The sequence below is a fragment of the Zingiber officinale genome, chromosome 7A, assembly GCF_018446385.1.
Source record: "Zingiber officinale cultivar Zhangliang chromosome 7A, Zo_v1.1, whole genome shotgun sequence".
Classification (NCBI taxonomy): Eukaryota; Viridiplantae; Streptophyta; class Magnoliopsida; order Zingiberales; family Zingiberaceae; genus Zingiber; species Zingiber officinale.
The window spans coordinates 114,854,270-114,870,099 of NC_055998.1; the positions used below are offsets into that span (position 1 = coordinate 114,854,270).

Consider the following 15,830-nt stretch of genomic DNA (forward strand, 5'->3'; position numbering starts at 1 on the left):
AGAGAAATGTCTTACATAGAATACAAGCAGGATGAGTGAAATGGAGGGAAGCGTCGAGTGTTTTATGTGATCGTAAAGTACCTCTTAAACTTAAAGGTAAGTTCTATAAAATTGCAGTTAGACCTGTTATGTTATATGGAGCTGAATGTTGGGCTATGACTTATGCATATGAGCAGAAGATGAGAGTTGCAGAGATGAGGATGTTAAGATGGATGTGTGGACATACGAAGATGGACAAAATAAGAAATGAGAGCATTAGAAAGAAAGTCGGAGTTGCATCTATTGAGGGAAAACTCCGAGAGACACGTTTAAGATGATACGAACATGTACTTAGCCGACTAATAAATGCTCCAATTAGGCGATGTGAAACTATGATAAACATACATATCAAACGAGAAAGAGGAAGACCAAAAAAGACTTGGTTAGTAACAATAAAACAGGATAAAATTTATTTAAATATAGATGATGATATAATAGGAGATAGAGCTCAATGACGTAAAAGGATTCATATAGGCGACCACACCTAGTGGGAAAAGGGTTGGTTGATTGTTGTTGTTGTTATTGTCTTGTATATAATCAGTGATAGATCTATTACCATAGTGAGGGATGGCAAGGTTTTGACGATAAGTTATAATCCTGCCATGTGAGAGAACAACGTAGATTCTCTCTAGCGTCTACTACACGTCTCTAGATGAAGTGGATGTAGAAATAAGCTGTACAATAATAGGAGACATCGATCGAACAATAACATTGAGGAGAAGTTGATCCTAGCAGAGCCAGAGAATATGATCAGGATTTGTCTGAGATAGTGTGACATCTGTAAGCATTATTTGCACAGGGGGCAGAGACATGAGTCATTAGCAAATCCCAATAAGTTGTACTCGAATAGAAGAGATGTAAACTGTAAGCGCTAAGCAGAATAATTGGAGATGGTGAGTTTCAATGATCCATGAGCATTGACTTTAAAAACTACAAAATCGGAAGACGAATCAGGAGTACTCACGGGAGGTGGTCAGTAGGTGATGTCATAGTCGGTGGCCATTGTGGGTGGTGGCTATAGCGGCTCGTGACTAGCGTTTACAGAGAGAAAAATTTTTACTGTTAAATTTAGTACTATGATATCATATTGAGAGTCGAATACACAATCTTTTTTTTTAATGATGTGTACAGTATATAGATACTATTACAAGTATAAAATAGAAAAAATACCTAAAATACTAAGAAATAAATAAATAAATTAGAAAATATTCCTTAACAAAGAAAATATTCTCTAATAAACAGGACTATTAGATACAAAATGGTAGCAATTGGGTGATCATCAATGATGGACTCTCAGTCAGATTTGGGCTCTGTTGGGCTGGTCCGGATTTTCTTCAAATTGGGCCCACCCCGCGGTATGGGAAGAAGAATTGCCAGGCCCGGCCGGTTCACCTCGGGTCAATCTCGGTCTCTCTCTCTCTCTCTCTCCCTCCGACGGACTGTCTCTCCCGGCGCCCTTTCTTGGTTCGGAAGTAGACGAGGGTTTCTGCAGCAGAACGGAAGCGAGCCCGTCGAGTGAGCTCCCCGGCGAGCAGTAAACCATCGGAAGCCACCCTGCTCGGTGCAGGTAAGATCTGCCCCTCTTCGTCTTGTTTGGATTTACTGTGCCCGTCATTTTCTTCGACGTGAGTCTGCCCTTGCGTTTAGGTGATACGCAGGATCCTTTTCTCCTAAATCATGATTTAATTATTATGAATATGGGATTTGGACCGACGTGTGCTGTCGTGCTTTTTAAATCAGAATTGATAATCATTTTGTGGGAAGGATCATCCTTCCTCGATCCTAGAATATTGTTAGTGAGTTCAGAAGAAGATTTAAGGAAAAGGAATGGAACTTCATTAGGTTCTGTTACTGCAGATCTTAGGGTAGTGATTAGTAAATATTATTCGTTGACGTTGATTCTATTCCTGGTTTTGTGTTAGCTGATTTACAAGGATCAATCCTTGTTTAGTTCTTTTCCCCCTCTTCTAATGACAATACGAACATGTAAACAAGGAGAAAAGAGGGTGGTAAGTTTTGCAACACTTCAATTATCCGTTCGTCACCAGGAAATTGTAAATGCTGTGTTCATAAACTTCTCGTATTGAATACAACCTCTAAACTGCCACAATCAAGATGTGTGAATGGCATCCAATTGTCTACGCCTAATCCTTAATCTAGCATCAGTGTTTAAAGTTGTACCGATTAGATTTCCTTTCTCCCCTTCTGTTTTCTTTTTTGTTAGAAGGGTTGAATCTGTTATAGAAAAGGGTGGAAAGGGCAGAGGAGGATCAATGAAAACATTAGTAAGAGTTGAACCTATTAGAAAAAAGTGGAAAGGGTAGAGAGTGAAAACATTAGTTAATGTAATAAAAGAAATGATATAATTGATTTTAAAGGTACTAGTTAGATTGCTTTGTATAGAACTCAAAATGGAAGGATAAGGTTCATGTAAACCATAGCTGTCCCCAAATGATTGAGACAACCCAACTTGATGAAGAAGATGATGATTATTAGAAGTATATATATTGCCTTGCAGAAAATTGCTGTATATATAATGTCTGCCCCTAAATTTCCATTTTTAATTTAATAAATTAATATCATGATTGATGCAATATATTAGTGTGACATGTTGTATTTTGACCAAAGATGATATGTGGTTTCACATTTTATGCAATATTATAAGCATTCCTGAACATGTTATAGTGGATGCAAGTATGTTGATGCTATATTTCTTAGCAATTTTATGAAGTGTGATAATCTCATCAGACATTGGAAAGATATTACAGGAAAGCTTGAAGCTGCAATGCACCGTGTGGGCAGTGCAGGTAACACCTCCAATTCATCACGTCCTCGGAAGGAGAAACGCTTGACATATGTACTGAATGATGCAGATAGCACAAAGGTCTCCATTAGATTCTTGTTGTCCTTACAACTAGTATATGATGTTCTTGATCTGCTGTTCCATGATATATTTTGTATTTTTACATCAAAAATATTGTTTCATTCAAATTATTGCATTTGTATGCAGCATTGTGCAGGTATTAATTGTTTGGCTGTCCTAAAATCCACAACTCCTTGTGATTATCTTTTCACGGGGAGCAGAGATGGGACATTGAAAAGATGGGCTTTAAGCAAAAATGATGTTACCTATTCGGCTACATTTGAGTCCCATGTTGATTGGGTATTTTCCATTAAACTTAATTGTTTGTTTTTCTTTTTTCCTTGTAACATATCTATCTCATCTTTTCCTTAGAAAACTGGCTACCTTAATAACAATAAAACCAATACTAACATTGTTGGTCCTTAAGATTTCTTTAGTTGCATTAAATAATGAACTGACTAACTGCTCCGAGATAACCTCATAAAAAAAGCAAATACCAAGAATTTGACCACATACTCCGCCGTATTTGTTGCCAAAGGGAATTGTGTAGTTAATCTCACTTGCATTTTATTGAATTCTATGTTATATAGACTTTTCATGTGTCAGTTTGTTATAGAACTGGTACAATCGTTCCTAATACATCAGAGGCATGTGGATTTGATTATTATCGTAGTAATTAATATGACCATAGCGGTATTAGTATACCTTTGGTGTATATAAAGTCAATTCAGGTATATCATACAAATACTTTATCACTGTTGAAATCTGCAGTGAGATTGTAGGAATAGCTTAGTAGATCTGTAACGCAAAATCTGTGTAAAAGCTCTAGTTTCTATTTGCACTAGGGAAAATATGCAATTAGCAATTTAACCAATTCTCTTTCAACATTTAAACAAAATCTCATAGTGTTATTTTAGTTTACTTTACCTTTATTTAATCTGCAGCTGTTATACAGGTCAATGATGCAGTTATGGCTGGTAGCAACCTTGTCTCATGTTCTTCAGACACTACCCTGAAGGTTATTCATTTAGAAATGGTTATTACTGATGCAGAGAGATTAGTCTATTTTAACTCGTCCTTCTCTTTTTTCCACAGATATGGAACCCCTTGTCTGATGGTGTTTGCACAAGAACTCTTCGTCAACATTCTGACTATGTCATTTGTCTTGCTGCTGCTGAGCAAAATGTATTCCATTTAACTTTTTTTTTAACTGTGAAAATAGCTTAGTTCGTTTTCTGTTGGATCTTATGTATGTTGGTGTTTTAGTTGTTATATATATATATATATATATATATTTGTTTCATATAGTCCCGTATTGAAGTATCTGATTCATTTCTACCTTTTAACTGTGTTAGGGCAATATAGTTGCCTCTGCGGGGCTTGGTGGGGAGGTTTTCATTTGGGACATTGATGCAGCTCTCCTTCCAGTTGCAAAATCTGTTGATTCAAAAGAAGATGAACATTCTAATGGGAATGCGGGACCTCCAATGTCAAGCCTACGGGGTATTAATGTGGGAAACGACATAGCTTTTCATAACAATCAGTCTAGTGGATATTGTCCAATTGCTGCCAAAGGCCATAAGGAGTCAGTTTATGCCTTAGCAATGAATGATAGTGGGACCTTGCTTGTTTCTGGTGGAACTGAGAAGGTGCTCAAATTCTGAATCCACATATTGCACATCTAAATCATGGAAAAGAGACTTTTCCAAATGTGAATATTGTAATATTTATTTACCTACCTATTGACTTTCTATAGGTTATACGGGTTTGGGACTCAAGATCTGGTTCAAAAGTTTTGAAGCTTAGAGGGCATACTGACAACATCAGGGCTTTGCTTCTCGATTCCACAGGAAGGTGTATACTTTTTTTCCCTCTGCTATGATCAACAAAATTATGTTTCTCATCCTTTTGCTCTGGTGTCATGATTGATTTATGCATTTCAGTTGGATTCATGTGAATGTTTCATCCAACAGTAACTAGAATATGCATTAATACATTTCTGCAGGTATTTTCTTCTAGATTTTCTTAAACTATACTAATGTCAGATTGCGTCTATGATACTTGGCTTCTACTCTACGATCTCTTATAAGTCCAATTATTCATGCTATTGCAATGCAAGGAAACTCTTTTTTTCTGGAATTTGTAAAAAGTACTGTATCTATTTCACTTTAGTAGCCAAACTTCCAACTAGTTTTAATTTGTTTTTTTTTATGTAATTGGAGACACTTGATGTTACTCTCTTGTTTCAAGAATTATTGTTTGCCATCAATTATGAAAATTTGTTTATTAATCTTCATTGCAGGTTCTGCCTATCAGGGTCATCTGATTCAATGATCCGGTAGAAATATCCTCATACTAAACACTCTTGCAATTTGGTTTGGATTTCAAGCATCAAACTCATTTCATTTTTTTTTTTCATTTCATGGATTATCTATCAATAAATTTTTGTGCTTTATCCTTAGTTAGCCTTTGTTGTTTTCTGTAGTCTATGGGATCTTGGTCAGCAACGATGCGTGCATTCTTATGCTGTCCATACCGATTCTGTATGGGCTCTCGCCAGTAATCCAGCATTCACGCATGTTTATAGTGGTGGGAGAGACCAATCTGTAAGTATAGTAATTATCCTCACCCGCCCTTTATAAAGATGGATTTATCTGTTCCCTAATCTGCACATGTTGTTTGATTCTGTTTTTATTAGTTGTACCTGACAGACTTGTCTACCAGAGAAAGCCTTTTGCTTTACACAAAAGAAGAACACCCTATTTTACAGATGGTGTTACAAGATGATAGTATATGGATTGCGACTACAGATTCATCTGTACATAGGTTGCCAGCTGAAGGACAGAATCCACAAAAAGTTCTTGAAAGAGGTGGTTCTTTTTTAGCAGGAAATTTGTCTTTCACAAGGGCAAGAGCTTCTTTAGAAGGATCAGCCCCTGTAAGTTGTAATTTCCATAAACTTCTATGAGTAATAGGTTCATGTCAGTTCAACAATCTCTGGTACTGATTGTGTTACAATTTATTTAAGTCCCTACTTCAATTTTGTGGAATTAATTCCCGAGAATTGTTCTTAACTATCAGTCCCATTCTTTGGAGGTTAATTATCTTTCTGAAAGATCTGAATAAACCCTTCCTTTTGTAGGTACCTGTATACAAAGAACCATCTTTCACCATTTCTGGAATCCCAGGAATTGTAAAATATGAAATCTTGAATAACAGAAGACATGTGTTGACCAAGGTGAATATGATGTCCTGTCTTATAAATTTTCTTTGCACTCTTGGTTTTAATTATTTTGATCATTGGTTTACTTTTATGCCTCCATTTTAACCTTGCAAGCTTGTAACATATTCTTACAGGATACGGTAGGTTCTGTTAAATTGTGGGAGATTACCAAGGGTGTTGTGATCGAGGACTATGGCAAGGTTCTTTCGTACTTAAAGTTAATATACCATATGTTGTATGGATGGTTTGAGAACATATTTTTGTGGCTATAGTACGCTGACAGGAAATCTATCTAAACTATTCTGCAATTTTTCCACACTCAGCAGGTGTCTTTTGACGAAAAGAAGGAAGAGCTATTTGAAATGGTACATTTTCACGCATGGATCATGTTTGATGTCACTGTTCATTTTCTCATGTTATCTTCAACATCTAAGAAACCTTTTGATGTTTATTCTTCAAAGGTGAGTATACCTGCATGGTTTACAATGGATACGCGACTTGGAAGTTTGTCTGTCCATTTGGATACTCCTCAATGCTTTTCTGCTGAGATGTATGCCGTGGACTTGAATATGGTAGGAGCACCAGAGGATCTCAAGGTAAAACATTTAACCATTTTTTGTATTTTTGAAACTAACTTTAGCTTCTCAAAGCAACCACCTTGTGCCGAATGGAAATTGTTGCTTGATATCTATGAAAATAGAGTGACTTAGATCTAATAGACTAGATGTGTATATGCTAAATGGTGGACAGCTGATATAAAGTTTGCAGTTGCCAAAGTATGTCTTTTTTTCAATTTTGCATCCTATTGGGCTTATCTCATGTTTGAATTTTTCAGATAAACCTAGCTCAAGAGACACTTCGTGGTTTGTTGGTCCACTGGATGGCTAAAAGAAGGCATAGATCTGGGTCACACACTTCATCAAATGGAGATGTTGCATCTACACATGATATTGTCAGAAATCATCCACACTCGAAAATTGAGGTGGATGATGGTTCAGACAACAGCAATTTCTCTGCCCTCCCTTCTTTTGAATTTTCAACAGTTTCACCTCCATCGATAGTTACAGAGGGTTCACATGGAGGTCCTTGGAGAAAGAAGATCACGGATTTAGATGGAACAGAAGATGAGAAGGATCTTCCTTGGTGGAGTATGGAATGTGTTTTAAATAGCCGATTACCTGCAAGAGAAAACACAAAGTAACACATACTTTTCTTCTGTCTTCTGCTTACAAAATTTTCATTCTTTTCCACTTTTTTGTCCCATTAAATTTCTTCTATTTGCTTCAATACTTAAATATAAGTTCATGCATTGTAAGTTTGACTTTTCTTCTTTCCTCCCCATTGTAGTTAAATATATTGCTATGCAGTTAGTTCTTATTATGTTTGGTTCTCTTTCCAAGTTCAAGAAATAAAGGAGGCTTGCTTTCCTTGTCCAAACCACTAAGTTGTAGAAGTTGCAATGGCATATCCGAAGACCATGAGACAATATGACAATCAAAGTTGCTATTCTCCTATGTGACTATTTACTGTTGGCAAGCTATAGTCAAAATTTTCATCATAGCTGAATAAGATAATTTCTTGATAAAAGGTTGCATTTTAACTGCTACATTTGCCTCGTACTTTGCTATACATTTGTTTTACTACAGTTGATAGCCAGATCACATGGAATTTATGTTTGAAGTTAGTTGTGGAATGAATTTTTCTCTATTTGTTTTACCTCCAAAGTTCTATATTTATTTTCCTTTGCAGCTCAGTTAATAAGATCATAGACATGGGTGCATAAGATGATTTGTAGGTTGTTTTGTTTATCTCAATTACCTTTTTACCTCTGAATTTCTTTTGTTCTTCATTATTAGATGTAGCTTTCATTTGCAAGCTTGTGAAGGTTCAAATGTGCAAATAATAACACAAGGCAAATTGAGTGCGCCTCGGATATTGAGGATTAACAAAGTAAGTTATAGTTTTAAGTAGTTAATCTTTGTCACGCTTCAGAAATACATGATTGCTGCATGAGGTATGCTACTACTATAATGTTTTGTGCATGAAGTTTCTGTAATCTAATACGTGTTGTAGGCTCTAATTTGGTGCTTGTGTGCACGACAGTCACTCCTATATTCACGATATCATAAATTTCTACTTGGATCATTTTTACCTAAATTTCCTTTCAAGTTAAAATGCAGTTAATTAATATAATACCTATTAAAAAAAATGTAATTTGTTGCAAAAGTTAGGATATTAGACATTGTTTCTGATCATGTTATGCCAATTTTACAATTTTAACACACTAAACCTAGCCATTAATTTCTAGCTTCTTAATTGTGAAATTTTCCATCTAATGTGGCCTTAAACCTTGTCATACAAACATTCATGAGATATTTATAGATACATGTTAGTTGTCCTAATAACTTCTTTGCATTGTTTCATTTTACAGGTAATAAACTATGTCTTGGAAAAGATGGTTCTTGACAAACCATTGGATGGTGGAAGCTCCGATGGGTCATCTGGTTTGGGATTGAGCACAGGACAGTCTCAACTTTCTTCACTAGGAGATGTCTCACTACGATCAGGGATGAAGGCCTGGCAAAAGATAAAGCCAAGCATCGAAATCTTATGCAACAACCAGGTAAGGTTCCACAAGGCCTTTTTATTTTTTATTTTTTAAATTTCACATTTCAATATGTAAATGTCATTTTTTTTCTTCTGTTTCTCTGATCATTTTCTACTCGTTTGATGAACGCAGGTGCTCTTACCAGAAATGAGTTTGGCCACAGTTCGAGCATATATATGGAAGAAGCCAGAAGACTTGATCTTGAACTACAGAGTGGTGCAGAACAAATAGCTAACTTGTAAATTAGACTTCAAAATACAGAGCCTATGCTACTTAGCTGTTGTTTCTCCATTAACATGAATAAATGAACTATTTTGAAGCTATAAATGTTGTATTAATAGGTGAAAGCTACATACATTTGTTAAATGATTTTTTTTTTCAATGCAAGTGGGAGGCCTGAATTGAATGCGTTGGTTTAGATAATATTGCATAAATGTGTAGTTGAAAGGTTGCTAAATCTTTGTAACTGAATGAGTAATTATGTACGAAGGAATAAGACTATTTCTAATCTAAGACTATTTCCAAGTTTGATTCTTTTTGAATGTGGCATAAATTATTTTTCGATTCACGTCAGTAGCACAACTATGTAAGGTAAAGTAAATGTCTACTCCAAATACATGGGGAGGCTTCAAGTTCCAGAGACCAAACAAAGTCAGACCTTTGCAACGCCACTCATTCACTCTAACAGCGACCTGCATGCAACAAAATTGGCCCTTTCTTTGTTGTCGGTCATCGAACGACAAGACGATGAAAATGGTGGCAACTAACACAGTATGAACTGAACCCCACCAAAAGTGCGGCTCTGAAAGTGTCGTCGTCGTCGGCGGCCGGCGAGAGAAAAACACAAAGTTGCTTGAAGGAGACGTCGCCAACCAAAAGGCAAAAGCTGCTCCAGATCTCTCCCTTCTTCTCTTAATTCCACGTCTCGGTGATGTGCTGGTGATGCGAAAATTATGGGAATTATAAGAATTTCAGGGTGGAAAATATATATCACATCGGGGAAAACTCGTCCTTGTTTTCTTCAGGCTGGTGGGAATACAACCGCTCACTCTTCTTGTTCTTCTCTTCTGAGAGAAGCCTTTGATTTCATCCACTAATCTGGTACGAATGAATAATCCAAGCGCAAAAGATCTAAAAGCTCCTTTCTGAAAATATTATTTGATTTTTCGAAATACATTGTTTGGACTTTTTGAGTAATATAGATCATCTTGTAAACTAACCTGTTTGAGGAAACTTTAGCGTAACACAAAAGAAAATTAAAATTACCAAAAAACCAAAGAGGAAAAAAAAGAAAGAGAAAAATTATGTCAACGCTGGCGTTACGTGTCTAAAATATGCAGATGTTAAGGTCCCATCAGTATCGATAATTGATACAATCATCGTCACGTGAAAGAAATCGGAGCCGTCCACATCGTCGGCCACGCGTCCGACGATGCCGACGATGAACGGCTGATATCGGACAAAGTCGCATCTCGCTAGTGCATCGAGAGTCTCACGCGGGACCCTGCACTCACGGCGTAGGCAGTCGGACCCCTCCATCAATCATGAACACGAATCTTGAAGTCTTCAGTGGACCCAATCGGTACACGTACGCATTTACTCGCCTGGATGGATGTCAACGCTCTAAGTGGGAGATGTTGCAGCTGATATTTAAATATTCTTGCTAGGGATAATGTGTTTGTTGATGATTATATTTAATTATAGTATTTTGATGATTTCATTTAGGCGGATATATGCAGCATGCTTTATATTAATTTGAAAAATTAAGACGAGCGAATTTGATAATAAACATCTACCTGTGTTAATTATTAAATTGTAATCTTTTGAACAAAGTGTTGTAATTGAGATATGGAAGAAGAATATAACACTGTTGCAAGAGTGACTAGTAGAATTATTTAAAGTGTTGCACTGGATGCAACAAGAGCTATGAATATAAAAACAACTCTACTAACCATATTATAGATTTATTTCTGCAACCTAGCTAGCTATATATTCTACATTACTTTTATATTTAAAACATTGCTTTAAAAGTGCACTTTTAATAAGATAATAGAATTGTGTTTGAATTGGCAACATCAATAAGACAATTTCCTTTTTCTTTTTCTTTTTCGCTTTTGGCCAAAACATGATTGTTCATATATATCAACACATGAGACATCATATGAATACGGCTGAGATAAGAGCCACTGTAGTGCACTAGTCATTCATTTCTCAGCTAGGAAAAAGAAAAAAGAAAAAAGAAAAATAATCGACATAATCTGGTTTACATGACATGGTTGCTGATGTCAGCAGGGGTATGGAACTGGAAGAGGCTGCTGCAGTAGCTCTCCATCTCGTCTTCCGTGCTGCTGTTCACGTGCGTCGTCGTGGACGGCGAGTTCAGCGGTGTCAGGCTCGACGACGCCGGCGTCGACCAAACCGACATCAAGTTGTAGTTCCCGCCGCCACCTTCCACGCAGGAGGCGCCGCCGCCGCCGTTGACCCATTGCGTCAACGCCGATGGCGCATGCATCAAATTATTTCCAATGTAAGTCTGCGGCAGCGTGACCACATGATCGGACTGTAACTGGCTCGCATTAGCGCTCTGCATCCATTGAGTGTCGTCCAAGGTCCGTTGAGCTGGAAATTGAAGCAGTTGTTGCTGATCCTGGTGCGGCAGGCCTTGACCACTGAGCGCGAGGTTGGGATTCGGATACTGAGACGAGAGGAGGTTGGTGGCCATCAAGAGGAGATCGCCGTCGAGGCCAGCCAATAGCCTCGACAAGTCGAGCTGCGAGGGTGGCAACGACGGCAACGACGGGTTGCAGAAAGAGGAAGAAAAGAGCGAGGAGAGGTCGAGGAGATCGAGCCGAGGAGCGTGAGTCACCGGATCGATTCCCATCCTCAGCAGCCTCTTCCGGATATGCGTGTTCCAGTAGTTCTTGATCTCGTTGTCTGTTCTTCCCGGTAAACGCGCCGCAATCGCCGACCATCTGAAGCAGAGAAATCAAAAGCAATTACGGTAAATACTTGCTTTAATTATAATATCTTCCTTTTAAATTTCTTAAATTGTGAGAGTTGACTCCTCTTACTTGTTGCCTAACATGCTGTGTAGCTTAATGATGGTCTCTTCCTCTTCAAAGGAGAACCTTCCTCGCTTGATGTCCGGCCGGAGGTAGTTCGTCCACCGGAGCCGGCAACTCTTGCCACACCTTGCGAGCTCTATGAATTAAGCAAGCGCTCATGAATTAGTCAAACAATATTTATCCCATAAATCTCATGCTTTTACTTAAGTAGCAACATACATACATACATACATACATACATACATACCAGCTTTCTTAGGAAGAGATCTCCAGTTTCCTTGTCCGTGCTTCTGTATGTAGTCGACGAGCTTCTGGTCCTCTTCCGGCGTCCATGGACCTTTCTTCAAACCTTCTTTATCGCAACAAGGTGCTCTCCCCATCTCAATAAACAGCACCGCAAAGGCTCAACTCGAGCAAGAAAAGTTGGTTTGAGGAAATGAGAAGAGATAGATAAGGATTAAGGAGAGGTTGAAATTAAATTAAGGGATAGAACAAAGTACTATCTGATAGGAGAGGAGGATGAACTGTGTTTATGGTTTATATAGAATGAAAACAGAGGCGAATGGCAGAGAAGGGAGTAAATAAAGTCAAACGGATTCGGTGCCGTCCCTTATTTATCACAGTCGCGACTCGCGACGTGTCTTAACCACCGCATCTCTCAGCCGGAGAGCCACACATGACATGGCTTAAGACAATTGGAGGGGGACAGGAAGGCCAAAATCCGACACGTATAGTAAACACGCATCGCATTGCAGTGCAGTTCAGTGCAGTGCAGGCTCTTTTCACCTTCTTCATTCACGGCCTTCTCGCTGCAAGACTTGCTCCTCCTCCATGACACATGTGCCGACGTCCGCCTTGTGATTTGTTAATTAATTCAGATAAGAAATCCATCAGCTCTTAATTATATATTGGAGGATCTTGTGACGCAGGATAAATCTGTGGGGGAAATCTTAGTGCATGTTGGTTTGTAGGGAGTTAATCTGATCATATACCAAACCTGAGGGGAGGGTTAAATACTGTATATATATTTTGTCGGCTATGGATCTCTCTTCTAAGAACTCATGAAACATACTTGAGTTCATCTGTAATTTATCACAGCGTGCGAAACGCATGGAACCGAAAACCAAAAAAAAATGGAGCATATTCTACTGCTAGCTGAAATTAATGTAGTAGCTTTCAAGGTCTCAATGATAAGGGAGGCTTATTAATTGCATGCAAAGTCCTCCAAGGCTACAGCTTTTTTTTGAAAAGTGTAGGCCACACAGGGAACTCTCTCACCACATTTCTTCTTAACATCCCTTGACTTATATTTTGTCACGGTCTGTACACAAATGTTCAACTTCAGCCATATTTTGCAGTTCTTTAATGGATAGTACTGATTTGGATTTGTGAACATGTTTGTTGCAGTCAAAAAAATGGCCTCCTTTTCTGCATTTCTCTTAATCTCTTCTTATTGTCTTTCAGAGTCTTTCGTAAGAGAAACAATAACTTGTCTTTATAACTTTTAGAATAGACTCTTTATCAAAACATTTCATCTTTCCCTTTAACGTTCGGGATGAAAATTGCATGGTAAATCGATAAATATTGGTCAAACTGAAGACTTTGTCACCGGTTCAACCAATCATTTGTTGCCTAAACAACGTCTCAAAGTCAAACCCAACTATCCTCTTCCCATTTTGCCCATCAAACTTGGACAATCCGCCTTTATTGACAAAATAAATATATTCATGATATATCTATATATAAATAAATAGATAGAGCAAGCTCATGGTGTGCCCAGTTATTAAACGGTGACATCTTTAGTATAGCTTAATTCTTGACGACGGCGAAATCATGATTTTATTTTAAGATGAACTAAATTTAAAATAAATTATTATTTTTTTATATGAAAATTTTTTATTCATATAAAAATTAATGTATTATTAATAAATCTTTCATATCATAATAATAATATTTCAATAAAATATAAATAAATAATTAAAAAATAAACACAGATTAAAAGACTATAAAAAAAATAATCCTACAAGACACTAAAAATATAATAAATTAAATTTATTGACATCAAACTCATTTATTATGGGTTCAACATCTGGGTTAGTTAGAAAATATTTGGACTTTTAGAATTTGAATTAAATTTAAAGTCTTGGTATAGAAATGAGGATATATTGAGCTAGTTAAAAAATTTATAATAAGATTTAATATTTGAATTAGATAATATACCTCTATAAAGAGGGACTAGCCTCTTTTGTTTCACCTCTAAGTCAACCGAACTTCGTAGTAAGAAAATAAATTTTTTTTCACAAATCCATTACATTTTTTTATTTCTTTTAACTTAAAAAAATTGATATTTTGAAATTATAAAGATTATTAGTGATGATTCTTTTAAAATTTGTTCGAATGTCATCCTTTTAAATATCAAAAAAAAAAAATTAATAGATTCTTAATACGCATGAGGGGTAGCTTGGGCTAAAGCTCAGGCTAGCCCCCTCTTATGTTTCTTGATGGATTTATTAGTTAAATAATCGATTATAAATTAACTTTATAATTTATCTCCTTCTATATTTTCATATAATAGAGAGATGAACATATATCAAGAGCTGAGTCGTCAGCTATGATTGACGTGTGCATTCATACCTCTTCCCAACCACAGCATTGCCCTGCCTCATTGCATGGGAGCAACCCTGATAAAATTATAGTCAATGAATGACCATAAGAAAAAGCATCATCATCGGAGTAGAAAATAGTTTATAGTAGGTACTCAAATCTCTCTGCTATATCTGCTATCCAATTTTATAATCTCCACTCAGTCAGATAAGGTTTCTGCAAGGCAGGTAGTTTCCTGAATATGAGAAGCTGCAGCCTGCAGGAACCTTTCCTGAATATTCACACTGAAATTGAATCGCGCAATGAGAGCAGGGGCCATGTTTTAGATCAGCAAACAAGAGAAAAAAAAAGAAGAAAAAAACAAAGAAAAGAAAGAAAACTCAATTATTAGCATGAGCATGGTGATTACATGGAGAATTTGCAGCATTTGCTGCCGTATTTGGTTGCCCAAATTGGTTTTATATCATATAGTACGTCCTCAAGTTGACTCCTTCTCGGGGTGGTTAATACTGCTCGTGAGGTGTCCTTCACTACAGTGGAATGAGATGCCTTAGGTTTGACTTGAAAACTTCACTGTTGTTTGGAATTCAGTGCACTGGTGTATGATTTGATTTGAAGGCCTAATATAATGACTGTTAATTTAATTAATCAATAAAAGATCGACTTGAGCTGAACTAATCACTGAGTAGTTAATTTGAGAGTCAAATTAAACTATCGAGTAGCATTGCCATCAGCTGTAATGAAAGAGTAAAAGAGAAGATTGACTTTGCTTCAGGGATTACTGTGGCTGTCTCATCACACACTTCATTGTACGGATTAATATTATTTTATTAACAAAAAAAAAAGAAATAGGTGATTAAGGTGAAGAACTGAGGAGTTTTGAGATGGTGACTTGTTTCTTTTTATTATTTAATATCAAAAGCTGCAGATAATGCATTTTGTGCAAGAAAGTCTAATCGATTTCCAACTTGCGTGTTGTTGTGCAACTTTGAATTCATAACGAAGACACAGTAATTCAATCAAACAAGGGCTAGCATATACAGTATGGTGATGGCAAAATTAAACTCTGACCTATTAGATCGAAGGTAAACAAATCGATGAAGAAATTTATTTGCTGGTGTTTCCTTCATATGCTAGTAACTAGTTTGAACCTTTTGGCTTTGTTGACTGAATGAAATTTACTGGCAAAATTCAAATTGAAAAGGTGACAATGGGGTTGATTACTTGTAGCTAGGAGCATCAAAATTGATAGCTGACACTTATACTTTATGATGAATCTCCAAATCAGAGAATTTTTGGGAGTTCCCATGGTTGATATTGGTGGCCAACTATATGCTATCAGAAACATATATGAATGCACCATGTGCTTATATAATTCAAGAAATGCAATGGCCAATGTAAAGAGTAAGACTAACTGATGAGTCAAAG

General features: G+C 36.8%; 2 protein-coding genes across 3 annotated transcripts; one reads left to right on the forward strand and one right to left on the reverse strand.

Annotated features, from left to right (window-relative positions):
- Positions 1 to 1,422: 1,422 nt before the first annotated feature.
- On the forward strand, positions 1,423 to 9,258 carry LOC122002106 (WD repeat-containing protein 48 homolog). Of its 2 annotated transcripts, none has more exons than XM_042557164.1 (18): positions 1,423 to 1,606; positions 2,808 to 2,923; positions 3,050 to 3,202; positions 3,858 to 3,920; positions 3,998 to 4,087; positions 4,258 to 4,551; positions 4,659 to 4,756; positions 5,205 to 5,240; positions 5,388 to 5,508; positions 5,601 to 5,840; positions 6,045 to 6,140; positions 6,260 to 6,325; positions 6,449 to 6,490; positions 6,587 to 6,721; positions 6,961 to 7,322; positions 7,982 to 8,075; positions 8,557 to 8,748; positions 8,866 to 9,258. In XM_042557164.1, exons 2-18 carry the CDS (start codon positions 2,825 to 2,827, stop codon positions 8,962 to 8,964), a joined length of 2,280 nt encoding a protein of 759 aa, XP_042413098.1. In that variant the 5' UTR covers positions 1,423 to 1,606; positions 2,808 to 2,824; the 3' UTR covers positions 8,965 to 9,258. The 2 variants fall into 2 exon arrangements, with proteins under 2 accessions (XP_042413098.1, XP_042413099.1); XM_042557165.1 differs by having other exon boundaries at positions 6,452 to 6,490.
- A 1,637-nt stretch (positions 9,259 to 10,895) lies between these two features.
- Positions 10,896 to 12,328, reverse strand: LOC122000391 (transcription factor MYB41-like). The gene is made up of 3 exons (XM_042554803.1): positions 12,046 to 12,328; positions 11,805 to 11,934; positions 10,896 to 11,705 (listed from the first exon to the last, which is right to left on the reverse strand). Exons 1-3 carry the CDS (start codon positions 12,176 to 12,178, stop codon positions 10,997 to 10,999), a joined length of 972 nt encoding a protein of 323 aa, XP_042410737.1. The 5' UTR covers positions 12,179 to 12,328; the 3' UTR covers positions 10,896 to 10,996.
- Between the last annotated feature and the right edge of the window lie 3,502 nt (positions 12,329 to 15,830).

What these genes read in the sequence shown, in the direction of transcription:
- LOC122002106 (XM_042557164.1), top strand. Translation starts at nt 2,825, where the DNA reads ATGCACCGTGTGGGCAGTGCAGGTAACACCTCCAATTCATCACGTCCT. An exon ending in GAAGACATGTGTTGACCAAG is followed by an intron (nt 6,141 to 6,259) that starts GTGAATATGATG and finishes ATATTCTTACAG; the next exon opens with GATACGGTAGGTTCTGTTAA. An exon ending in GAGCACCAGAGGATCTCAAG is followed by an intron (nt 6,722 to 6,960) that starts GTAAAACATTTA and finishes TGAATTTTTCAG; the next exon opens with ATAAACCTAGCTCAAGAGAC.
- LOC122000391 (XM_042554803.1), bottom strand. Translation starts at nt 12,178, where the DNA reads ATGGGGAGAGCACCTTGTTGCGATAAAGAAGGTTTGAAGAAAGGTCCA. An exon ending in ATCTCTTCCTAAGAAAGCTG is followed by an intron (nt 11,935 to 12,045) that starts GTATGTATGTAT and finishes CTTAATTCATAG; the next exon opens with AGCTCGCAAGGTGTGGCAAG. An exon ending in CACAGCATGTTAGGCAACAA is followed by an intron (nt 11,706 to 11,804) that starts GTAAGAGGAGTC and finishes TCTCTGCTTCAG; the next exon opens with ATGGTCGGCGATTGCGGCGC.